Raw genomic sequence first — 25,758 nt, forward strand, 5'->3', positions numbered from 1 at the left:
AATGGTTCTCACTAGAGTCCCAAATCTCCAGAAATAGCTTTGCAACCCTTCCCAGCCGGATAGATGTCAACAAATTCCAATCTGTTGTTGAGTTCATTCAAATCGGCGCAAGATGCTTTTCCAGACCTTCTAGCCTACTTCATGCAATCAGACGGGTACCATTTCGGACGTTTCTTGTGCGATTAATGAAACTGCAGTTCAAAAAAAGTCAAACGTGGTTATTAAAAGTTCAACAGAGACCCAGAAGTTTGTCTAAACGTCTCCTTCTCTCATGGTGCATGAAGAACAAAGATCTGGTGAGGTGAAGCCTCCAGAGAAACCAAAGTTATAAAGACCAGCATGTTTTACGTTTGATGCTTTAACCAAATTAATTTTGGTTTTAACAGCACCGGTGTGGTTTGGAGAGCTTATTTCCACTTATATACTTTTTTATCCTGCAAAGTTACTTTTTTTATCCTGCAAAGTTACTTTTTTTATCCTGCAAAGTTACTTTATTATCCTGCAAAGTTACTTTATTGTCCGCAAAGTTACTTTATTATCCTGCAAAGTTACTTTATTATCCTGCAAAGTTACTTTATTCTGAAATCCACTGCAATTCACTGAAATTCTCAAGCTGTATGCAAAAGAAATGTCGTTCTGTACGCACTCTGTGCATACAAAATGACAATAAAGTTTGTCTAAGTCTAAGTTATATATATATATATATATATAAAAACAATGCTTTGAAAGTTAAGGTTATCTTTGTGTGATATTAAATGTTTTTGATGACAATGTAAGTGTAGAAAAAACAAACAGAATCTCATTCAGTAAAACGAGGACTCCTCCAGCCGGTGTTATCTGGTTTGAACGTTGACCTTTAACCCGCAGCAGAAAAACAGTAGCAGCTCAACAGGTCCCCCGTGAACAATGAGGCCGGCCTTAATAACAGGAAGCTCGCGCGGTATTTACGGAAATTACCCCAAGAGACCATTTTCACAGGGAAACCCAAACGTGTGAAACATCCTCCTCCGCCGCGAGCGTCAGGAAACGTCGGCTTCACCGCGTCTGTCAACCGTCACTGACGTCCGACTGGAGCGTCCGAAGCCTCCGTCTGAAGGAGATAAATAAGAAACGGCACGAGGAGGCGGCGCTGCAAACAGGGAACAGCCTTCTGCTTTATTCTCAGCTTGATACGTACAGAAAAAACAAAAAACAAAACGCCGTTTACATTTCTCCAGATATCATGTAAAAAGTCTTCAGGAAACAAAAACAATTGCACATCAGCTGCTATTAACTTCTATTTGAGTTTTGCTTCTGTAAAACAAATCAGATACAAACACTCTGACGGCCAGGGCCACTTCAGAACCACAACGTGTGTCAAATGTTCAGATATTATTTCTCAGGCACTTTTAGACATCAGAGACCAGGTTGAATACTTCCTGCTTCTTTACGCTCACAGTTTCCACCGTCTTGGTTTTAATGTGGGAATAAACCCGAACATCTCATCAGGCCATCCCTGCATGCTTAAAAACGCTCCTCAGCGGGGGGGGGGGGAAGGCTCCTTTCTGTACCTTCAGTGATAAAAAAAAAGTAATCTTTTCAACCACTTCTCATCTCAGGAGACATGTTGTGCAGCTTAACTCTGATGTTTTGCTTCTTCTGCATCTGGTTTGTTTGCAGAGGCGTTGTGGGAGGCAGGCAGGAGTCTATGGTGGGTTTTACAGGATGTACCGTCATCACTCAGGTTGCTCTGAAACTAATTTATTCTTTTTGTCCCCGGAGCAGAAAAGCTGCCAATCAGGACCGTCCAGGCTGACCGGAATAACAACGATGGCATTCCCACCTCCAGCCATTACGCACCATGCTTATAATTACATTTACTCAGGGTTTCCACCAACGCTGACACACCGGAGATCAATGCAATGTCACATGTGGTCCTCGCAGCTGTAGAAAAAGTTTAACCGTGCAGCTTTCTAAACCCTGGAGACGTTAAATTATCTGAATACGCTCCCCAAACAGCAGCTCACCGTCTTTCACACAGACTTTGTCCAGCTTTTAAATGGAGGCTCACAAAAGTGTGAACACGTCTGATTAAAAAAATAAAAAATTTTTCCACCTTTAATGGGACAGCGATGCTATAATTTAGCCTCAAGACTCAAATTTGCGGGACAGTAAAGGAAAAGCTGCGGTAACCACTTCTGATTGGGTTTCAGGATTCGTCTTGAGTTGGAGACGACTAGCATCCCTCACAGCAATGCTGAAAAATAAAATCCATCTCAAGCTTTCTGGCAAACATCTGCAGGTTTGGGCACAAAACGCACCGCTATTTAAAATTAGTCATAGTTCCATCCACCTTGACAAAAGCCCCTGAAAAAAAATGATGCTACCACCATCATCTTTCCCTCTGGACACTGAGTCCCTTTGGTGATATGTTGGGTTTTTTGTTTTGTGCCAAATACACTTTATATAAACTACACTTGATCCTGCACAAATTGAACAGTAAGCCCCGCCCCCAACTGTTTTTTTATTTCCCTAATGAGAAACCCTCAACATGCATGAGGCTAAACACACGCCTCGTGCACAATCCTCCAGAGGAGACAAAGCTTCATCTGTTGTTGAATAACTCCAGATTGTGGGATGAGGTTTTGTCTTTTGAGACAGTTTGGCCTACTTCGTGTCGTCAGACAGGTCCTACTGAAGAGGGCTCTAAAATGCTACAGGTCTGACAGTAACTGGTGTAGCAAGTGAAATTAAACCAGAAAGTTAAAGTTAAGGTGGCAAACTATGTTCACATAGGATCACAATGGCTTCTCAGATTAAATGAAACAATTTGAGCATGAGTTTTATATTTACTAGATTATAGAATGGTCTGTAAGGAGTGCACATCCTCTTTACTTTTGCTGCTTTGCGAGCCACAAATATCACTGCATTAACCTCTATTGTTGAGGTAAGACTGTTTTCCAACCTGCTTTTTGTAATCCAACATCCTTCGGTTCATTTCTCGACTGCTGTTTTTTAAAAGCAAGAACCCCCCCCCCCCCCCCCACCTGCTGCCTCTATTTAGAATCGTTGCGGTGAAGAGTGGCTGCTAAATGCTGAAATAGGTTTAAAAAAAAAAAAACACACACACACACACACACAAAAAGCAATTATGGCAATTTGGAGCAATTAACTCCAGAGGACAATTTTGCCTTTTGTTAAAAAAAAAAAAAAAAAAAAAAAAAAAAAACAGAATAAAAGGCTGCTGCTAATTTCACACTGGGAGCCACATTGTCTCCCCGCCGATCTTTATTCTGCCCCCCCCCCCCTTTTTTCCCCCCCGCTTTCATTGGGCTCGTCATGTCAGAAGCCGGGCCCTCTGTCGGAGCCTCTGGTGGCGCCGTTCTTTGGCTCTGGCAGGCAGCAGGTGGCTTCTGATGAAAAATTCAGTGCAGAGCCCTGACTCGGGAGACGACAGAGAGGAGGAGGAGGAGGAGGAGGAAGGGAGGTGGTGGATGTGAGCGAGAGGGGAGGGCGAGATGAATATGGAGGTGTTGAGGTAGAAGAAAGGAGCGTAATGAACAAAGAGAGGAAGAATGAAAGGAGAAGATGGAGCTCCAGACAGACAGACAGGCAGGGAGGCAGGGAGGCAGGGAGGCGGGCGGGCGAGTGGAGCCCAGCGCCGTGCAGAGGGGCCAGGCAGAGGATCAGAGATGCCTACCCTCTCTGCCTGACTTTCCTCCAAGGAGATAACACACAATATGAATCATTTATGAGGAGGGCTTTTATTAATAACACACTCTCTCTCTCTTTCTCTCTGTGGCCTGCTTCCTTTTCCCACACTTTGCCTCATTTTCTCTCCTTTCCGAGGAGAGAAACGGCGGCGGCGGCGGCTCTCCGAAGGCGGCGGGCGTTAACCGAGCGATGGCAGGTGTGACGAGTCGCCCCGACGTTTGCCTCGTAGCGCCCCGCTCCCCCGCCTGATTGTCGGTCCGTGACGGCGCCGGGGTCTCTGAGTCCTGGCCGAGGGTGGAGAAGGCACCGGGGGGACGGGGGCGTCTGGTGGTCGTAGGAGGGTGACTGATAATTGGTGCAGGTCATCAAACGCCCACATTACCGTTAAGATCGTCGCTAAGCTATAAGACCTCTAAGCAAGTCCGTGTCCAGGGCGGCGGGCGGGCGGCCCTCAGGAGTAGAAGAGTCGGCCCTTCTCCGAGCCCAGTCTGTTCAGCCGCGCCAGCTGCGACGGCGAAGGCGGCACGTCGTGTCGGTACGGGCCCTTCGGGGACCCCTGCTCCTTCAGGTGGGGGACGTACGCCTCGTAGGCGCCGCCCTCCTGCATGGCTTTTCCTTTGGCTTCCTGCTCCCTGCGCCGCTGGTCCTGCCTCAGCAGCTCCTGGGCCTCCAGCAGGACTCTGGCGTTGACTCCTCCTCCTCCTCCTCCTCCTCCGCCGCCGCCGCCGCCAGGGTAGCCGTTGCGGGAGCCCTGGTAGCTGCAGTACCTGGGGTTGTCCTTGGCCGTCTGGAAGACCTCTCCCGGTGGGTACGCCTTGTCCCAGGAATCCTGGGAGATGGTGCTGGGGTTCTTCCTGGGCTGTCTGATGTCGGACGAGAAAAACAAGGAAAGGACGTGAGATGACTAGAGAACGCTTTAAGGATCATTTTTCTCCTAAATGGATCTAAAATTCCAATCTACAAAAATATTTAATAGGTCCTTCTGATATTGTTTGGGGCATATTTTTGAAAAAAAGCTCATACAGAAGCCTGCTTTTACACTGCAAAAACGGAACTAAAAATAAGTAAAACTTTCTTTAAAATTAGTGTATCTGTCCTTGATTTGAGCAGGCAAATAAGATGATCTGCCAATAGAATAAGATTTGTGCACTTAAAATAGGAACAATTCATCTCCATCATCTTATTTCAAGTGCAGGGTGTCTAATTATCTTAATTTAGGGGTCAAAATACTAATTCCATTGGCAAATGATCATATTTACCTGCTCAGATCAAGGACAAAAACACTATGTTTAAGAACATTTTGCTTATTTTTAGATCTGTTTTTGCAGTGTATCCTCTGGAGACTAAATAACGCTGCGCCACAATAAGTCTGACCTTCTCACATCAACATACAATTCAATTCAATCCGATTTTATTTATATAGCACCAATTCATGAAACATGTTATCTCAAGGCATTTTCCAAAGTCAAATTCAATCAGATTATACAGGCTGGTCAAAAAACGTCCTATATAAGGGAACCAGTTGATTGCATCAAAGTCTTGACAAGCAGCATTCACTGACTTTAGCTCATAAAATAAAATATATCTGTATATGTCCAACCCAAAAATTGCTCTCTCAATGCCTTTCTCTGCATCTGAGCTGATTTAAGTCAGGCTCTGCTTAAGAAACTCCAGTTAGGTGAGAAATTGCCCATTTTTCCAGATATAAGTTCCAATAATCAAGTATATAATTTACACAATTTTAGAAACTTTGATATTCCGTGGTTCATCACGTTGTTTAGTTATGACAGGTAATATAAACTTCCAGATCCAGACCTGATGAAAAGGAAATCCCTCACTTTCCACACATTACGTTCTCAGTTTCATGTGTTGACAAATACAATAAATTGAGAACCAAAATTATTCATACACCTGGCAGATTTGGGTGGAAGGCCTCCTCTCCATCACCCTAATCTTTAACTCCCTTCACAGATTATCTACCAGATTGAAGTCGGGACTCTAGCCGGGAAATTGAAAGATAATTTTAAACCTGAATCAAGCAGAGGTATGAATAATTTTTCCTTTCCATCTATGTTTCAGGATCTAGTGCTGATTAAACCTCATTTTCAGGCCAGGATCTGGATCAGAAAACAAGATCTTAGCTTCAACGAGGTGATTCCTGAGCAGCTTCACGTGAAAAGCGAGCAAAATTCAACGTCTTTATATGGACATCTACTCGTTTTCCGGCCTTAGTTTTCACCGGAAAGTTTCTAAGCAGCTAAAAATTGCCACAAAAATGTAACTGAATGAAAACTCAAGATTTCATCAGCAAACTCAACGCATCTCCGGATCTTTTTTAGGCTCCAGCTGTAGAAAACGCTCAATGTTAAGCAACTGAGTGGCTTAAAGTCCCAAGTTTTCCTTTGGATTACGCTGCTTTTTCACTGATTTTCAGGCGGTATCCTTGAACTATTATGGATAAAAGAAAAAAACTGATTTAATTTTGGATTTTCAGACACAAAGACATGCATTGTTCTAGTTTTTTTTTTCCCTGGTTGAATCTGTGAAAAAAAAAAATAAAATAAAAAAAAATCACAGTTTTCCAGACAGAAAACATGACTTTAGCTCCAACACACTCTCTGAAATGTTGATCAAAGCGACTTTAAAACCAGAATGAAAACTGTCTGCTTGGAAGGAAAGTATTAAAAAAAAAAGTCGAGGAAGGATTTTAAGACTTTTTGCACAGGACCGCATGTGACGGAGGCGTGAAGTGGGCGAGGGGAACGTTTTACTGCCAGAGCTGCTGTTCCTCACTCACTTTCTGTGCAATTATGTTTGTCAAACAAGGTCACACCGAGCTGACGCGCTCTGCTGCACGTCACCCACCGTCCCCGCACATAATCACCTCATCCTGCATCGCCTCGCCATGGCCGCCTCATCCAATGTCATCAACTCAAGTCCCTGCCTCCATTAATATTACCAGCCGCCTTGTCGTAAGATTAACACTGCAAAAACAAAACTAAAAATACGTTGAATTTTCTTAAAATGAGTGTATTTGCCCTTGATTTGAGCAGGCAAATAAGATGATTTGCCAATGGAATAAGATTTTTTTGCACTTAAAATGGGAACAACTCATCTCCGTCATCTTATTTCAAGTGCAGGAAATCAAATTATCTTATTTTAGGGATCAAAATACTCATTCCATTGGCAGATCATCTTATTTACCTGCTCAAATCAAGGACAGATACAGTAAGTTCAAGAAAATGTGACTTATTTTTAGTTCAGTTTTTGCAGTGAACGAAGCGCCGGCTTGTTTGGATGAACCCCGGCTGCCGTTTCCCCAGAAAACCGAAACTGCTGCTTGACTTTTCGCCGAGACGGGGTAAACGTTTAGAGGACGGCGTCCGTGCGGCGGATGAGTCCCGTCGCCGCTGTGGATTGGCTGCCGGAGCCGTGATTAATGGCGGCGGGGGTCCCTTAAGGAGCAGCTTTCACTGCTGATAAAGGTCAGCCCCCTGCAGGGCCAGGCCCTCTCTCCCAAACAAAGATGTCTGACTGTAAATAAACCGCTGGAACCCGAAACAATGAGGAGAAACGACGGGTCCTCTCATTCATCATCGACGGGCTCCATTGATCTGCGGGCCAAAGTAATGCCATTATAGGAGAGCGAAGGCCGCCTGCAGCAGCTGCAGCGGCGTTTGGGCCGAGCGGAGCATGTGTGTCTGCATACATAAGTGTCAGGAAGTCAGCCTGCTGGACGCTCGTTTGGCCTCGCCGTCCATGCATCAGGGTGGGCAGGAACCTGAAGGCACAGCTGTCCTTACACTCTTTGAAGTTTCTCCCCCTTTTTTCCCCTCCTCACCTCACAGCCGCAAACGTCGACGTTTCTTATTTGGATTCTACACTGCAAAAACGCAACTAAAAATAAGCAAAATTTTCTTAAAATTAGTGTATCTGTCCTTGATTTGAGCAGGTAAATAAGACTATTTGCCAATGGAATAAGATTTTTGCACTTAAAATAGGAACAAATCATCTCCATCATCTTATTTCAAGTGCAGGATGTCTAATTATCTTATTTTAGGGGTCAAAATACTTGTTCCATTGGCAGATAATATCATTTACCTGCTCAAATCAAGGAGAAAAACCCAAATTTTAAGAACATTTTACTTATTTTTAGGTCGGTTTTTGCAGTGTAGGCAGCACACTGCAAAAACTGATCTAAAAATAAGTAAAATGTTATTAAAGTTAGTGTATTTATCCTTGATTTGAGCAGGTAAATTCAGATTATTTGCCAATGGAATGAGTATTTTGACCCCTAAAATAAGATAATTAGACATCCTGCACTTGAAATAAGATGATTGAGATGAATTGTTCCTATTCTAAGTGCAAAATACTCATTCCATTGGCAAATCATCTTATTTACCTGCTCAAATCAAGGACAAATACACACATTTTAAGAACATTTTACTTATTTCTAGTTCCGTTTTTGCAGTGCAGCCGTTTTACGCTGATGAACAGGAGGAAAAGGATGCTAAAAACGGCGAAAACCCGAGAAATGACGGCGCGCATGCGTCTTCAGCCTCATTTACATCGATGCGCTGAAATAAAACTGAACGCAACCATTTCTTAACTGTTTAACTAGTTTTTGTTCCCCCGTAAAAAGCAAATCCATATAATAGTAGATCTACGGGCAGCCATGATGGTAGCTACCTGCATCCCAGCAGCCATTCCTAGTTTATACTCGGCTAAAACGACACACAGGTGGACTCTGCTGACTACACTGCAAAAACGGAACTAAAAATAAGTAAAATTTTCTTAAAATTAGTGTATCTGTCCTTGCTTTGAGCAGGTAAATAAGATGATCTGCCAATGGAATAAGATCTTTGTACTTAAAATAGGAACAACTCATCTCCACCGTCTTATTTCAAATGCAGGATGTCTAATTGTCTTATTTTAGGGGTAAAAATACTCACTCCATTGGCAGATAATACAATTTACCTGCTTAAATCAAAGACAAAAACACAAATTTTAAGAACATTTTACTTATTTTTAAGTCCGTTTTTGCAGTGTAGATGGGAGATCTCTGAGGGTGGTTTGATGCGTTGGGGCTTATATTAAGGGGCAGAAAAACGATGAAAAGCACGTAAAACCACCCTGCTGTTCTTTACCTGGTACCACTTTAATGCACAACGTCAAATCCATATGTATATAAGTAACTTTAAATGTACATAAGTCATCTTAAATCTCTGCTTTATATTTTTATTTCTCGCACTGTATATACCTCATGCACCTTTTCCTCCTTTTGGCTCCTTCTTTTGATCATTGAGTCGACGTGAGACGTGAATTTCTCCAGTTTGAGATCAATAAAGTCCATCTCATCTTATCGTTTCGTTTTACTTCCACTTCATAGCGATGAATACTTTCGCGGGGCGTCCACTAAAGCTCCTCCCCCCCCTCAGGGGCGCGGCGCCGGCTGACGGAAGCAGCTTTGGCCCCGGTTTGCATATCAGAGCAGCTTTGGGCCCCTTTTTGTCAACTCGTGAAATCGACTCTGATGTCGGGGACGCCCGTCTCTGTAAATTGGGATCAGTGGAGCGTGTGCGAGAATAAACCTGGGCCGCACTTTCTATCTCACAGATCAAGGAGCGTATCCGTCCCCGATTGCATGCAATCTCTATTGAATACAAAACAAAGCTCCTTTCTTTTATCATTAAAGGATTTATCCCCCCTCCCTCTTTCTTTTTTTTTTTTTTTGTCGGCTCTTGCTGCTGAAATCCAAATGGAGGAATAATGCGATCCCTCCACAGCTGGCTGATAAACGCGCTAATTATGCATGGCTCCGAATCAAAAGCTCCACGTTGTTCCCGCTCCTCTCCTCGTCCTGCATCAGCCTGGAGATAAACGCACAGAGCCTGGGGGTGGGGGGGGGGGGGGGGGGGGGGGGGGGGGGGGCATGTACGTGTCACACAAAGGCAGAGCCGGCCGAGCAGAAACGATCGCCGATGACACACATCTGGATTTTTTTTCCCCCCCTTCGTCCTTCCTTTCTCCACCATGTTTTCCGCTGAACCGCCCAGATTCCTGACACTCAGCCGGATCCAGGGAGGACAAAGACGGCCGCCTCATTTTTCTGTCCGCAAAAGGTCCGCTGTTACCGTCTGTCAGGTCCAATGCGTGTCCCAGTCCGTCTGCGGGCGGGCCTAATGGGCTGGAAGGGGACTTTGACGTGGTTAGTAATTCCTGCATGTTGCTGCTGTTGGTTGATAGATGCCCACAGGCAGGTTGTGCGAGGCTGGTAAACATGCCTCATTTTTTATTGAATGTGATGTTTCACCCACTGAGTTCGCCCACGGTGGAAGAAAAAAAAAACAACAACAACACTAATCTATAAATCTGAACAAAAATCTAAAACACGGTCACAACACTTTACTGAAAAGCTCTTAGATCCAGTCGGGTATGTTGGGAGTGACGGTTTTATTTCGATAAAACAGAGACTGTTTAGGTAATTTAGCCCCAAACACCCAGAAGTTATGTGTCACATATCGGCCACGGCGCCATAAATGAGCCCACATCACAGTATGGGGACATTTGACTATCATTAGAGGTCCTGAAATTCATTTAAGTTGCTTTCACAGCAGAGAGTGACGTCTTCCAACAGGTTTTTAATAAGCTTCTAGCTTTGAACCCATTTCTGATGTTCATTTGGATTCCTTGTCCTGTTGGAACATCCAGCCGAGTCCTGATAGCTTTTGATCCGAGGTTCTCCTCCTGCATCGATTCATCCACTCTGTGCCGTGTAGGAGCACAGCTGAGATCTGCCCGCAGCATCATGCTGCCACCACCAATAATTAGCACCTTCTTTCTGGGGTTGAAGGCTTCAGATTGACTCCTTCACACGTTCTTCTCGTCTGTCACTCGTCGGACCGTGAAACGTTTCTTCAGGAGGCCCTTTGCTCGTCCACAGGGGCAGCAGCAAATTTCAGTCTCGGTTGAAGGTGTCATTTAAGTAGTTTGGCATCTTTCTCACTCTACGGATTTCTACTGTGCTCCTGTTTTGCTCTGCATTGAAATGACTGTTGTCATTTCAGCTTTTAACTTTTTGCTCTCTCTCTTTTTCTTCATAGAAGGTACACCTGGTCTGGCGTTCTGTTAACTGTGACATCATCCAGAGAAGACGGCTCACCCGCTACTACCATCTAATGTAGAACAGATTACTGGATCAATGTGTGCTTCTGTGCTTTTTTGTTTCTCTTGTTGTGTCTCTGCTCTGTCTTCTCTAACCCCAGTCGGTCGAGGTAGATGACCGTTCATACTGAGCCCGGTTCTGCCGAAGGTTTTCCTTCCCGTTAATGGGGAGTTTTTCTTCCCACTGTCGCTTCATGCTTGCTCAGTATGAGGGATTGCAGCAAAGCCATGTACAATGCAGACGACTCTCCCTGTGGCTCTACAGTTCCCCAGGAGTGAATGCTGCTTGTCGGGACTTTGATGCAATCAACTGGTTTCCTTATATAGGACATTTTTGACAAATCTGTATATTCTGACCCAATCTGTATAATATGATTGAATTTGACTTTGTAAAGTGCCTTGATATGACATGTTTCATGAATTGGCGCTATATAAATAAAACTGAATTGAATTGAATCTTTGGTCAGTGCCAAGTTGACCAAAGTGATAAAAAGGAGCTAAAAGTAAGTAAAATATTCTTGAAATTAATGTATTTGCCCTTGATTTGAGCAGCAAATTCAAATGATATGCCTTTAAAATAAGATTGTTGCACTTAAAATGGGAACAACTCATCTCCATCGTCTTATTTCAAGTGCAGTTTATCCAATTATCTTATTTTAGGGGTCAAAATATTCACTCCATTGGCAAATCTCATCTACCTGCTCAAATCCAGGACAAATACTCTCATTCCAAAAACATTTTACTTACCTTTAGTTCCCTTTCGGCAGTGTTCAAGTCCATCTTGAATCGTACAATGTTTAAAACATCGTACAATTGTTTAAAATTAGGATTTTTTTTTTTTTTTTTTTTTTAATCAGCAGATGCTGGCGAAATCTGCAGCAATCCTAAAATCTTTACTGGACTATTACGACATTCCCATAAATCAGATTATTCAGTCCAACCAAAAGGCTGTTGTCAAACAAAAAAAATAAATTAAAAAAATCACTTTTTTAGATTCTTTTTCTTTAATCTTTTCATTGATCTGCCTAAAACACTAAGAATAAGTGTTTTAGTACTGACTTTTGTGGCTTACCCTCCATGTGAAAGGAGTCGAGCTACAAACCAGAGGTAAGCCCCAACTCCCAATGAAAAAAAAAAACTTCAGATCAAGCTGAGAAACCACATCCAGCGGGCGTGGACAGGCGGGAGAACGACAGAAACACGGATAAAATCAGGCTGAAGGAGCAGCTGGAGCAGGACTAGAGGGTAAAGTCTTAAACGGTCCCAGTGGAAGCGGGCCCATTAGGGGCCGTGACTCTGCGCCCGCCCCAGAATAATGAACACATCAGCATTTCCTGGAACACGCAGCCGGCGCATCGCACAGATCAAAGGAAATTAGATTAAGGAAAAGGGAAAACAATCATAACAGATCTGTCTGGTTCTAGCCAACAACAACCAGTTCTGACCCAAACAGGAACGATCAGAGGGGCGACACCTGAGAAGACGCACAAAGAGAGTCTCACCGAGGCAGGGAGCTGTACTGCCGCTGCGCCTGGGCGAAGGAGTCCCTCTCCTCCTGCCTCTGTCTCTGCATCTGGACCTCCACGGACACAGAGTGCCGGCCCGGCTGGCTGTACCCGCCCGCGCCGTTGCTGCTGGCGTTCGACTGAAAACGACAAGACGACAGCAGGGCCAGCGGCCATTTTGAGTCGCTTCACGTCCAGAAAGGACACAGAAAAACGAACCTGCTGCTGTTATTTTACAGGTTGTGGCACAATGAATGTGAAAATCATCAAAAAGTTGTTTCTAAAAGTTTAACTCTTGCATTATGTGGAGTCAAAGTTTAGTGGAAGGAAAAAGTGTGGCACAAGCAACAGGGATAATTACAGGCATCTCATGCTACTCACTACATTTACTGTCCAGCATGTGGGAAAACTACCCAAAAATCCTTATTATGGCTCTACAACATGTTTTAGCAATGCAATAATTTACATAAACAAATAGATTTTTGCACGTTTCCTTTTTTAAAAGAAAGGCATCTAGTTTTCTTGTACCTAACATTTTCAATTGTAAAGAGAATTTAAGTTTTCGGTAATAATTTTGCACCAGTTAAAAATAAAAAGTCTCCATCGGCTTTAACCGCCTGTCCTGGAGGAACAAATTTGTACCATTTTTGAATTGTAGCCAGGAGCCGAAAAGTAAAAAATAAATAAATGAAAAAGAAAAGAAAAAGAAAACCAGTGCTGATAGTCTTTTGTAAGAAACTGAATCATTGTTTCTTTAGCACTATGCCATAATCATCAATATTACCAGAAATAAACACTAAACTCACTCTCTGTGGAATGAATCAGCTTCACTTGTTGAATTGAACAACTAAAATAAATATCGAGAGGCACCTTTATAAATAAAAAGATGACCCTACATTAAAATATAATTAAAAATAACGTTTATACTTTTAACTTTTAAATTACTGAAGGCATTTTTTTTCTTTTATTTATGACGATTTCCTGCTTACAGCTCATAAAACCCGAAGATCAGATTATTACATTAGACCATTTAAAAAACATTTAATACTGAAACGTCACCTTAATGAATAGTATGTTACACACAGGTATTATCTAAAGGTACTTTTAAAGTCTAATTGAATTACATATTCTATTTAATTAACTTATTTTTTTGAAGTTAGGGATGAACCCAGGTCAAATATTTTATCTTTAACTAAAAAATATTTGGATTTTTTTTTATCAAAATGAAAACCCTGAAGAATAGGACACATTTCATTCCAATAGGACTAATATTTAAATCAAAATGATAAAACCTGACGTTATGTAACGATAAAAGGTGCCATCTCAGCTCGTACAGATGGCGGGAGCGCGGTGACGCGTTTGAAGGATTATTGGCTTTGTGATGGAAAATTGGATCTGTTGACCTAAAAAAAAGCCAGAGTGGGAATCCTACAGCTGGACAGTCGTACATGAAGCTACAGGAAAATCCACAGACATGTGACTTTCTAATAACAAAAGTACCGAAACACCTTTCTGACCTCTATGATGGGATTTAAAGCTGGATTTTTTTTTTACACGTCTCAGAAACTCACCGGCAGCCAGTGGGCGGCGCCCGCCTCTCCTCAGGTCAGAGTGAAGGTGAGACACAGGCAGGCAGAGAGGATGGGGGAGGAGGGGGGGGGGGGGGGGTGAGAGGAAGACCATGCTGCAGGCTCAGAGACAGGTTATGGTGATGACATGGATGTTAGTGGGTGTTAATGAGACAGACTCAACCCGCTGACGGTCCTTTTTGGGTTAAATAAGACAGATCAGCAGCCCACAGTCGATTCCTGCACGTTTGCACTGAAATACTCGAGCGCATCAACCGAGAACTCGTCTTTGAGCGTTTAGCTCAGTTTTGCACCTAATGCCACTCTATGATGTAGAAAACAAGTTGGGTAAATTAGATTTTCCCCTTCCAGAAGACTGTAAAAGTGCTGAAAGCCTGAGTTCTTTTTAAATCAAGATTAAAAACACGTTTGTTTAGGATTGCCTTCGACTGTTCTGGTTAAACTGTTTTACTGAAACATTAGTAGTGCAAACCTTTTTAATATTTACTTTTTGTTTCACTTTTTCTACATTTTATTCCAACTTGCTTTTATTTTCCTATGTTTTAATCATGTAAAGCACTTTGCGTTGTCTTAGTACTGAAATGTGTTATACAAAAGAAATTTGCCTTGCCTTGTTTGTTTAAACCAACTGAAAAATTATCACTTAAAACCTTAAAAAAAGTGATTTATTAGGTTTGTCATCTTAATTTAATGGTAAACAGTTCAGTTCAGAAATGTGCAAACATAAATATGCAACATAATTTAATTAATGCGGGACACGTATTTAAACTATTTTTCTGTTTTTGGTGGAATGAAAATGCAACAGAGCGCGTCAAAAAAGCAAGAATAAGCCGTAAAAGTGTGAACTATGCTGCCGATTTGTTTTTAAGAGTTAAACAGACAGGCTCAAATATATACATCCACCCTCATGTGGGGCTGTTTGCCTGCCAGTGATGCAGTGGACGACATAATGGAGGACCACTACTGACAGATTTTCCAGCTTCACCTCAGATTCACAGCTGGATGGGTGAAACTGGGGTTTTCCATGGTCGGCTAACATCAAGCTTCTGGAAAGCCTCTTCTGCACTGCAAAAACGGATCTAAAAATAAGTAAAATGTTCTTAAAATTAGTGTTTTTGTCCTAGATTTGAGTAGGTAAATAAGATTATCTGCCAATGGAATGAGTATTTTTTATCCCTAAAATAAGATAATTAGATATAATGCACTTGAAATAATATGATGGAGATGAGTTGTTCCTATTTTAAGAGCATAAATCTTATTCTATTGGCAGATCATCTTATTTACCTGCTCAAATCAAGGAAAAATGCACAAATTTTAAGAACATTTTACTTATTTTTAGTTCCGTTTTTGCAGTGTGAAAAGCCTCAATCCTGCTGGAAATGTGTGGATTCTTTTTAAAAGCAGGGACCGTCTAGGACACCAACCGATTAACCGATTCTGGCTAGAAAAGTGGCCAAATATTCAGCCAGACTTACGCCAGAAGCTTGATGGGTTATGGTGCTACTTGCTCATAAGCATTTACCCATAGATTAGTGTTTGTGTGTATATACATTTCAGCCTTTAGAGCAGGGGTCACCACCTTTTAGAAGTAGAGAGCTACTTTATTGGTACTGAGTCATACTAAGGGCTACCTGTACTGACCTTTGAACTAGAAGAGTCAGAACTCACCTTAACTTTATGGAATATAAACACGTTTTTGATGCATTTATCATTTTAAATCTATGTAAATACAAGTACGATTAAAAAGCAAGAGCAACTAAATAACATTTTAGATGCAGCTCACTGGAGGGTTCTGCTATTATTAAACAGGCTTTAGAGCAGCGTCTGAAATTAACTTCCTGATTCACCGGCCGGTAGACGTAAAAATCAACAAGCCAAGCATATCTTTTAGCATATCTTTTACAGACCAAAGTAAGTCTGACTGACCCCTGCTAAATATCTCCACATAATCATTAGCCTGAGCTAAACGCTAGTTGTTAGCAAACGGTCATGGCGTAGTTGCTGTAGTTCTCACGTCACATGTGAGCGTTTGTTGTCATACGAGCTGATAGTAGAGGAACAGAAAGAAGTGTTTATATATAAAATGATGACTGAAAAACACAAATCATTTGGTACAAACATTTACTCGCCGTGTGGCAGCTAGCTCTCAAGCGTCAATTTCGGACCCTGCTTGAGGGCCCCACATATAGTCCTGCGGGCGCCTTGTTGGTGACCCCCGCTTTAGAGGGTATAATTTTAGACACGTGTGAATTAGGGCCACCAATCCCGAATCTGCAGGAACACCAGCAGCATTGGCCCTTAATGAAGCTCTACTTCACTGCAAAAAGGGAACAAAAAGTGACATTTTCTTAAAATCAGTGTATTTTTCCTTGATTAGAGCAGGTAAATACTATTATTTACCAATGGATAAAGATGTTTGCACTTAAAATGGGAACAATTCATCTCTATCATCTTATGTCAAGTTCAGGATGTCTACCTTTTTTTAGGGGTAAAAATTATTAATTATTTAGCTCCTCAAATCAAGGAAAAATAGACTGATTTTAAGAAATTATTACTTATTTTTAGTTCCTTTTTGGCAGAGTTGATGTTCATGAGGAACCCAGGAGCCACCAAGGTTCAAATCAACAGCGGCGAAGTTGCTTCAACACCATGACACGACTGGGTGCCGACTTGGACAAGTTTAAGTTAAGCATGGTGGTGGCTGCATCATGATGTGGGGCTGTTTCAAATGCCAGTTGATGCTTTTCCCACAGAGCGTGGGATGATGAAATATGTCCAGACCGTCTCTCATTAACAGGTGGACGGCTGAAACAGGACAGTGACCCGGATGCATTAAGCCGGTTCTGGACTGGATAACACCGGCCGACATGCCTGGAATATCAGCAACCTTGACCGGGTTTAGATGGCGGGTGTGTGCCAGACAACCAGCCTGTTTAAATGAGCTCTGCAAATTGTGCCAAGAGAAGCCGTTAAATGTCCAGAACGATGCTAGAAGCTCATTGGTGGTAATAAAAACAAAGTGAAACCCATTAAATAGATTCATTAAACACAGACGGAGGTGTTCAGGCCGTCATTTCGGTTAATTACGATGATTGTCTGCTTACAGCTAATGGAAACACGACATTTAAGAGCAGAATATCACACCAGAACAATAAGAAAAACATAAATACAGTAATGTGAACTTAATAGTAACTGCTTAAATGTTATTTTTATATTCTAATTTATTAAATGTGATCGTACCTTCACAACAAAGGTTATTTGATGTTAGAGCAGTAAATAACATCTAATTCTTGAAATTCACACTAAATCCAGGTCACATATTTCTTTTTTAATTTGGTGATGTTAAAGATCTTAAAATAAATATAATTTGTGATTATAAAGCCTTGAGAATATGACAAATTTTCTTTTAATGTCACATTTTTCCCCATATGTGAAATTAAAATTAACTTTCTAAAAGGTACTTTGAATCTGACAAACAATGACATGTTGAAGTTAGAGCTTAATCCAGGTCACACGTTTAATTTTTCTAACTAAATATTTGGATTTTTTTAAAAATCAAATTGAAATAATAAAAGACAAGCCTGAAGAATGACACATTTTCTTTCGATATGACTCATATTTAAATAAAAATGATAAAACCTGACATGATGTAACGATAAAAGGTGCCATCTCGGCTCGTAACAGATGCCGGGAGTGCGATGACGCGTTTTAAGGATTATTGGCTTTGTGACAGAAAATTGAAGACCTTTCTGTTGACCTTAAAAGCCAGAGTGGGAATCTTAAGGCCAGAAAACCAGCTAATCTAAACGAACTCCACCAGATTGGCGGTTAAATATCCTGTCAGAGTTATGCAAGAAGCTTATTGGTGAACAACAAAAGAGGTTGAGTTTGGTAAGGAACATTAAACCTTGCATTAGCAGCGGGGTGCTAGTACAGCAGCTGTGCCTGTGTGCAACCTTCAAACCTGTGCATGCAGTATGTCTGCTGTTCACGAGTTCTAACCAGGAAGAGGAACGGCTCAGGCAAAACATTAAAAATATTTAAATTAATTGCACACTGTGGAGTTAAAGCACACTTTAAAGCAGACTTTTTGAATTGAGAAAGCTTCCTGGAGAGGAAGCGAAACGTCTTCAGCTACGGAAAACAAGTCCTGTTGCTTTGTTTTTTTACTTTTTTTTGGAATGACCATGACCTGGATGACTGAGAATCTTCACCAGCAATAGCATTAAAAATAAAATTAAAAGTATACGTCATTGTACCATTGCGCCTGAAACCAAACCTCTGCCTTTGATTAAAAGTGACCCTCAATCCAAACGTCTCTGCAGCAAACGGAGCTGCAGCCGTCCCACTGTTGTAGCCCAACTCCTCCGGTGTTCATTAGCGGCCTGGGTGCAATAATCACGCGCAGATTAGTCGCCACGCAAAGCTGATATAATCATAAAACATATTGAGGAGGGTAAAGGCATGAGTTGGCGTAAAAGGGCCATAAAACCATTATGGGAGCTAAAGAGACTCCCCCTTATAACCGGACAAATCCAGGGCAATAAAGAAGAGGCCGAGCTCAAACATCTCATTTCTTTTCCATATCTGGTCAGGAAACTGCCCACGGCTGACTGACGGTCTTAATATGGCCCACACGAGGAAAAGCTTCCTCCTGGAGACCCGGAGTGTTTTAATATTTTTTTTGGAAATGTTGGCTCGTGCGTCTGATTTTAAAGGGTAGCCTTTAGGGCCGTCAGATAATAAGCGCCTTTAAATGTTACAGTAAAACACAAGACGGACATATTATGCCTTCCATAACAGCGACACCAGCTGAAGGGACCGCTCCTGCTGCCGCCGTGCTTTAATGGGCGCAATAAAGCTCAGCGTGCTGCTGCCGCTGTTGCTGCAGCCGGGAGAGCGGCCATCAGTCATCTCCGATGGAATTAGACCACGTTACCCACAATTCTCTGCTGCCCACCCACCACAACAAAAAGGGGGGAAATAGATGAGGAAGACCCAGGGAAGGTGGCTAATTATAGACGGCTTGTTTTGATATTGGACGATAAATCACGAGATGGACAGCCAACGAAGCTGTCAGCTTCAGCCGGATCTCTGAGGAGTCTGAGGTCGACTCGAAGGAGCGAGACGACGTGTTTTACTCGCTGTTTTATGACTGGAACAGAACGGCTCAGAGCGCAGCTAAACTGTTGAGATTAGAAAAACGAAGTCTGTTCTGTTCCTGGGTTGCAAAGGTTTGTCATTTCTGTAAGGTGTTAGACCGACACCCAGCTCAGCACCTTTTATCATTCATTTTCTTCAGTCTGTTTAAATGTTTAGGAGCTAAAATGTAGTTTATTAAGGCTGTACAGAGCTATTTTTATCCATCCGTCCATCCCTCTCTTCAGGCACCTAAAGAAAAACACTGATTTTATTTGTTGTTGCTTCCCAGTTTAAGATGAAACTCCAAACGAAGTGGGTGGAGTACATCAACAATGAAGTTTAAATGAAACTAGAACAAAGACATGACAGCCAAGCTTTGTGTCAATGAGTAACTTTATAATTTAGAACAAGATTTAATAAAGACATTCTTCCTCTTTTGGCATATAAACATCCTGCCCATGCTTAGTCCCAGGCTCCCCCAACCAAACCTCCTTGGGAAGAACACAGCAGTGTCGCCATTCTGCCTTTCCTTTTCCCCCCTTGAAATGAATTTTTTGCCTTTACTTTGTTATTGGAAAAGAAAAAAATACTTTTTTTTACTCCAACTGACCCTAATCACTGCAAAAAGGAAACTAAAAGTAAGTAAAAATTTTATTGAAATTAGTATATTTTGCCTCGATTTGAGCAGCTAAATAAGACTATTTGCTAATGGAATGGGTATCTTCACTCCAAAAATAAGATAATTAGATATCCTGCACTTGAAATACGATGATGGAAATGAGTTGTTATTATTTTAAGTGCAAAAATCTTCTTCCATTGGTAAATATTCTTATTTAGCTGCTCAAATCAAGGAAAAATACACTGATAAAGAAAATTTTACTTACTTTTAGTTCCCCTTTTGCAGTGTTCGTAGGAAAGTGTTCACTACACATGCTGTTTTTATATTTTTATGTTTAAGCCTTGTTCCAAAATGAAGTTAATTTCCCCATCAGATATCCAGTGACAAGTGAAAAAATTGTTTCAAAATTTGTAAATGGAATAAAAATATAAAATCCTATTTTTTGCACCCTGAGCTCACGTGCAGCCGTCTTGCCTTGGATCATCCTCCGGGGAAAAGTCTTGCAGTGTATGTTCACTTTACTGGAAATAATGTGTATATTGACACACTAGTCTATATGAAGTCTTGAAGCTGAAAGGTCACATCAGAGCCAAAACCAAGCGTTGAAACCAAATACCAGCAGCACCGAGTCCAGGTTGTGTGAAGGCACAAATCTTGAGGGCACGTAAAAGATTCGGCAGCATTCAACATGTTAAAAAGCACTTTGCTATCCATTATTTAGAAACAAAGAGTCTGGAGCCATCTGGGATTCTAGTTCATAACCAAATTAGTCAAGTAGGGCCTTTTTATCACACAGCTGATTAAAAACAAAACATATACTGTGACACTGCAAAAATGGAGCTAAAAGTACAATTTTCTCGACATGAGTGCATTTGTCCTGGATTTCATCAAGTAAACTAGATTATCCGCCAATGGAATAAGATTTTTGCACTTAAAATAGGAACAACTCATCTCCATCATCTTATAGCAAGTGCAGTATATCTAATCATCTTATTATAGGGGTTAAAATACTCCTTCCAGTGGCAAATAATCTTATTTATCTGTTCAAATCAAAAGACAAATACACTCATTTCAAGCCAACTGTACTCATGTTTTGCTCCGTGTTTGCAGCGTAGAACTGTTGCATGGCCCTGTGGAGTTTGAAGAACCAACCAGAAGGTTCACCAACTAGGCCGCTAAGGGACAGTGGCCATGCGGACATGGCAGCCCACTTGAATGTGACCAAAAATGCTCCTTGGAGCTCATTAGACCAGAAAAAACTACATTCTCTGGTGTAACGATACCAATTCACCGCTTAGACACCACCCCTCCTGTGAAGCATGGTGGTGTCAGCATCCTGAAGAGGGTAACTAACCTTCCTACAGGCCAACATAAAGAGATTCTTACAGCCTATGGTGGTGATTCTGATAAAACAATGACCCAGCAGCAGTCTCTGAAATGAAAGTAACTCAGCCTGAGACCTTACACTGCAAAAAGAGAACTAAAAATAAGTAAAATTTTCTTGAAATTAATGTATTTGCCCTTGATTTGAGCAGGTAAATGAGATTATTTGCCAATGGAGTGAGTATTTCTACACCTAAAATAAGATAATTACACATACTGCACTTGAAATAAGATGATAGAGATGAATTTTTCGTACTTTAAGTGCAAAAATTTTATTCTATTGGCTAATTATCTTATTTACCTGCTCAAATCAAGGGCAAATACATTCATTTCAAGAAAACTTTACTTATTTTTAGTTCTCTTTTTGCAGTGCTGCCCACCCAACCTGACCGTTTCTGATGAGCTGCAAAATGATGAGCCATGGGTGTGAACAGAAATAAACAAATATTAAAGTTTCAACCTTTTTCTTTTAGTAAATCACTATGGAGTGTTTAGATTATTAAATATAATCCATCCATCTATACCATGCAATATAAATTGGGGTCTGGTTTCTTTTTTATTTTCTTAAAAAAAATAAAACCAGACCTATGGGGTCTTCACAACAACCCTAAAACCTCAGAAAGATCTGCAGCTGCTGCATCTCCAGACCAAGCTAAACTTAAAAAAAGCTAAAGGGGTTAATAATTTGAGACACATTTAACATTTTTTGTATGAAAAAGAATCCACCTCTCACAGCATTTCAGTAAAAAAAATAAAAAATAAAACGCGGACTAGCTGCATCTCATACGACCTCTGGCACAGAGCAGAAGTGGGGAAGTTGTAGGTGAATTAAGACAAAGGACGCTGACTCCTTGGGGCTCGCAGCACATCAGTCAGATGAGGTAACAAAATGCAATTTGTGCATCTGGAGAGGTAACTGAATTTAAAAGACGCATTCTGCCGTTTTCCATATGCCGCACTGGCGTGACCAGGGCTCGAGTCCAACAACCCGCCGTTATTATGGAAAAAAAGGGACAAGAAAAGAGCATTAGAGGGATCGCTGCTGTGAAGAAGTGGAATCCATGGTTTCCAGCTTTATCTTTGGATTAAACAAACTTTATTATTCACAAATTCCAGCTTCTTGGTTAATTTTTGAGCACCCTTTACTTGGTAAAAAAAAAAAAAAAAAATAGTCAAATATTCAAGGTGTTTTAGAATGTGAGATTACTAATAATGAGTCTTTATGGGAAAACCAACAGGCTGACAATAGTACAATGAAAGTGAAGTTTAAAAAAAAAAAAAAAAAAACAGGCAGTGCTACATCACTAATTTTTAATTTAGAGCACGCTCAGTTGTTTCCAGACAAAAAGCACAGATGACCTGTGGCCTCGTTTCCCACACAATCCTGCGCTGGAATGTGTCCACTGATCCCATTAACACACAGCAGGACTCTGGTTAACACTGCCAAGAGCTACATAATACTATACAATGACTAGAACAAAAAAAAAAAAAAAAACCTGAGTACAATTCATCAGCTCTCACTTTATCAGCTCAATAATAAATCACAAGTTTCCCACTGCAAAAAAAAATAAAAAATGCTTTGGGAAATTACAAACCTGACGGTTAAATGAGTTCATACAGAAATATACAAATACACACCTGCGTGAGAGAATGGTGCAGACCCCCCCCCAGTGGTGTTTAAATAACTTCTTGTGAAGGACATTAAGTACACGGATAAGTGCTCTTTTGTCAGCATGGTGACGAACATGAACATCTAAAAGATCTGTGGGTACGATGACAGAAGGTGGAAAATGTACAAACTAACACTTGTTTAATGCTTTGTGCAGAAGATGCCACCAAAACAGAGAGGACAAAACAATTATTAGCAATACGTGATACAGCCCATACTTTCAAGGAAGGGTTGCTTTCTGGACTCTGCCCTAAGCTAACGGGCTACCTTGGGTAACCAGACGTAAAATCAGAGTTACAGCTTCCTTTTGGGAACTTCCAGGCTGCTTTCCTAAAACTTGCAGGCTAGCTTTAGCCATCAGATTGAAGTGGGAGCTGACTTTCCAGGACTTACAGGGCAAACTCTGGAACTAACAGGTTACTTGCTGGTGCTTACATATTACTTTGCCAGGACTTACAGGCTACTTACACAAACTTACATGTTCCTCCACTAAAAGCAACAGGCGCCTTTAGGGTACCAGGGTGTTTACATGAGGTCACATGTCAGCTCATACTTTCCAGGACTTAAATGGACACTTTTTAGATTAGGCAGGTTACTTTCCCTGAAACTAACGGGCTACTTTTGGGTTGTTTTTTATGAGGCTACTTTCTGAATCTTAAGGAACGTTCAGGTTACTTGCCTAAAACTTACAGGCGCCAACTTTAGGCAGCAGAATAAGCAGTGTGCTAACTTTTAACTTAATACTTTCCATGACTTTCGGGGCGCACACTGGAACTAAGAGGCTACTTTTTGCAACTTATGGAGTACTTTGCCACACTGCAAAAAGGGAACTAAAAGTAAGTAAAATGTTCTTGAAATTAATGTATTTTTCCTTGATTTCAGCCGCTAAATAAGACTATTTGCCGATAGAATGAGTATTTGTAACCCTAAAATAAGAGTATTAGCTATCCTGCACTTCAAATAAGATGATGGAGATTAATTTGTATTGTTTTAAGTGCAAAAACCTTATTGCATTGGCAAATAGTCCTATTTAACTGCTCAAATCAAGGAACAATGAACAAATTTCAAGAAAATTTGACTTACTTTCAGTTCCCTTTTTGCAGTGCATATTTTACAGGCTACTTTTCGGAGCTTACCTGTTGCTCTGCTAATACCAACAGGCTGCTTCAGGGTACCAGGCTCTTTAATGAGGCGACATGCAAGTTTATACCTTCCAGGGATTGCAGGAAACTTTCTGGAACTTGCACGTTGCTTTCCTAAAACCTGCTGGCTGCTGCCAGGAGGCAGAATGACTTGTCAGGTGATTTGCAGCCTCGTGCTGTTTTTAAACCGTCAGGTTTCTTCCAGAAACTCACTGGTTTGTTTTCCCCTAACTTGCAGCCTATGTTAAATTATCAGTCAGTATCAAGCTGTGCCCTGTAACTTGAGACTTTCTGGAACTCTTTAATTAGCAATTTAAAGAGCTTACTGGTTAAAATCAATAGCTTCGAGTTTACTTACCTAGAAAAAAAGCTGCCTTCCTGAACCTTACAACTACTTATAGCAACTCCACGTGACAAGTCACTTGATACTTTCCAAAACCTACAGGCCATTTATTACGGAATGCGCATGCTACTCTCTGGAGCATATATGCAACTTTCCAGGAAAGTATGGGTTATAACCGTTATTGCTGCCAAATATTAAAATGTAATCTTCAAGAGTTCACATCTGCTACAGATGACTGTTCTGATAACCATGATTTGCTGCTCGAAATAATGTAAAATAATGTAAAACCAACATTGCGCTTCAGTTGCAGTGCAAAGCAGCAGAAAGACCCAATATAAATAGGTAAAAATATGACAAGTGATTTCATCATCTTAAAAAAAAAAAGACAGAAAACTCTGCAAGCCTTCAGATTTGTTCGCTTTAGGATTACCCCTCGTTGCTTCAGACAAACTAATTATCCCTCTTCTTGGCCAATAAAGCTCTGGATTAAATACAAGTCAGTTAAAAAGCACAGGATCCTGTGTCTGAAGTGTAAAAAAAGGCACAGTTAAAACAGAGAGTTTAAAAATAAGCCCCCCCCACCCCCCTACCCTGCACACAGAGACAAGATGAGGATGAACCCGAGAGTCTGTGATGTTGCGGGTGAGGTCCATGTGGATGACTGACAGACAGAAACTGGGGGGGGGGGGGGCGACGGATGAGCAGAGCGGGTTGTAACAGGCGGGCGGGGTTAGTGATGGACTCCGGCATGCAGCAGTCAGTTAATTGATTAGGCCTGTGGAGGTTAATGAAACTCCTGGAGTCTTGTTGGTGGCTGATGGTAGTGGGGTTAGTGATGGAGGATCACCACCGGTACGGTCGGGCCGGGTGGGTCTCGGCCCGGTCGTGCGACCGTAAAACCCGTCCTCTCCCGCCGACGTCGATCAGTTCAGACACTCACCCAGGACTGCTCGAAGCTGTAGGTCCTCCTGCGATCATCCGGGTCCTCGGGAACGTTCTGGGCCTGCTGGAACTCCTGCCTCAGCCTCTGTATCCGGTCGTGGTTGCTAGGAGTTAGCCGGTTACTAAGAGGAGAGGGAAAAAAGAAAGAGAGAGAGGGGGGGTAAGATGGATGAGCGTGAGAGGGCCATTGTGAGCGAGTGACCTGGTTCTATCAGCGCCGCAGGAAATGGCCCGCAGGATGGAGTTGTTTAAAGGCCAACGTGCTTTGTCCGTGGATTGATCAAATGCACTGTTGACATTGGCAAGCCAGCCCAGATAGACTCAACCCAGGAAAAAAAAAAAAAGAGAGGATATGATAAGTGAGGGCACAGCTGAGAGCAAGCCGACTGCAGAGCCAACAGCAATATGAATCAAACTAATGCGTCTCTGATGTATTATTCAGAACAATGAACAAAGACTGGTGGTGAGCGGCGAACGGTCCAACCCCTCCTCTCTCATCGTTCAACCACTGCAATGCTGCAATAGAGTACTTGGCTAGCCCGGGGTGCTAACATCAAACAACGCTGC

The 25,758-nt window shown here is 41.7% G+C and overlaps 1 protein-coding gene across 7 annotated transcripts in view; it reads right to left on the reverse strand.

Annotated features, from left to right (window-relative positions):
• Positions 1 to 1,130: 1,130 nt before the first annotated feature.
• LOC105930934 (partitioning defective 3 homolog) overlaps positions 1,131 to 25,758 on the reverse strand; it is a 343,689-nt gene continuing 319,061 nt past the window's right edge. For all 7 annotated transcript variants that reach the window (XM_012869384.3, XM_036138632.1, XM_036138633.1 and 4 more), the window contains 3 exons: positions 25,190 to 25,313; positions 12,360 to 12,502; positions 1,131 to 4,556 (listed from right to left, as the gene is read on the reverse strand). In XM_012869384.3, coding sequence (XP_012724838.2) covers positions 4,145 to 4,556; positions 12,360 to 12,502; positions 25,190 to 25,313 — 679 coding nt within the window. In that variant the 3' untranslated portion in view covers positions 1,131 to 4,144. The remainder of the gene's footprint in view (positions 4,557 to 12,359; positions 12,503 to 25,189; positions 25,314 to 25,758) is intronic.

The sequence above is a fragment of the Fundulus heteroclitus genome, chromosome 6 (assembly GCF_011125445.2).
Source record: "Fundulus heteroclitus isolate FHET01 chromosome 6, MU-UCD_Fhet_4.1, whole genome shotgun sequence".
Taxonomy (NCBI): Eukaryota; Metazoa; Chordata; class Actinopteri; order Cyprinodontiformes; family Fundulidae; genus Fundulus; species Fundulus heteroclitus.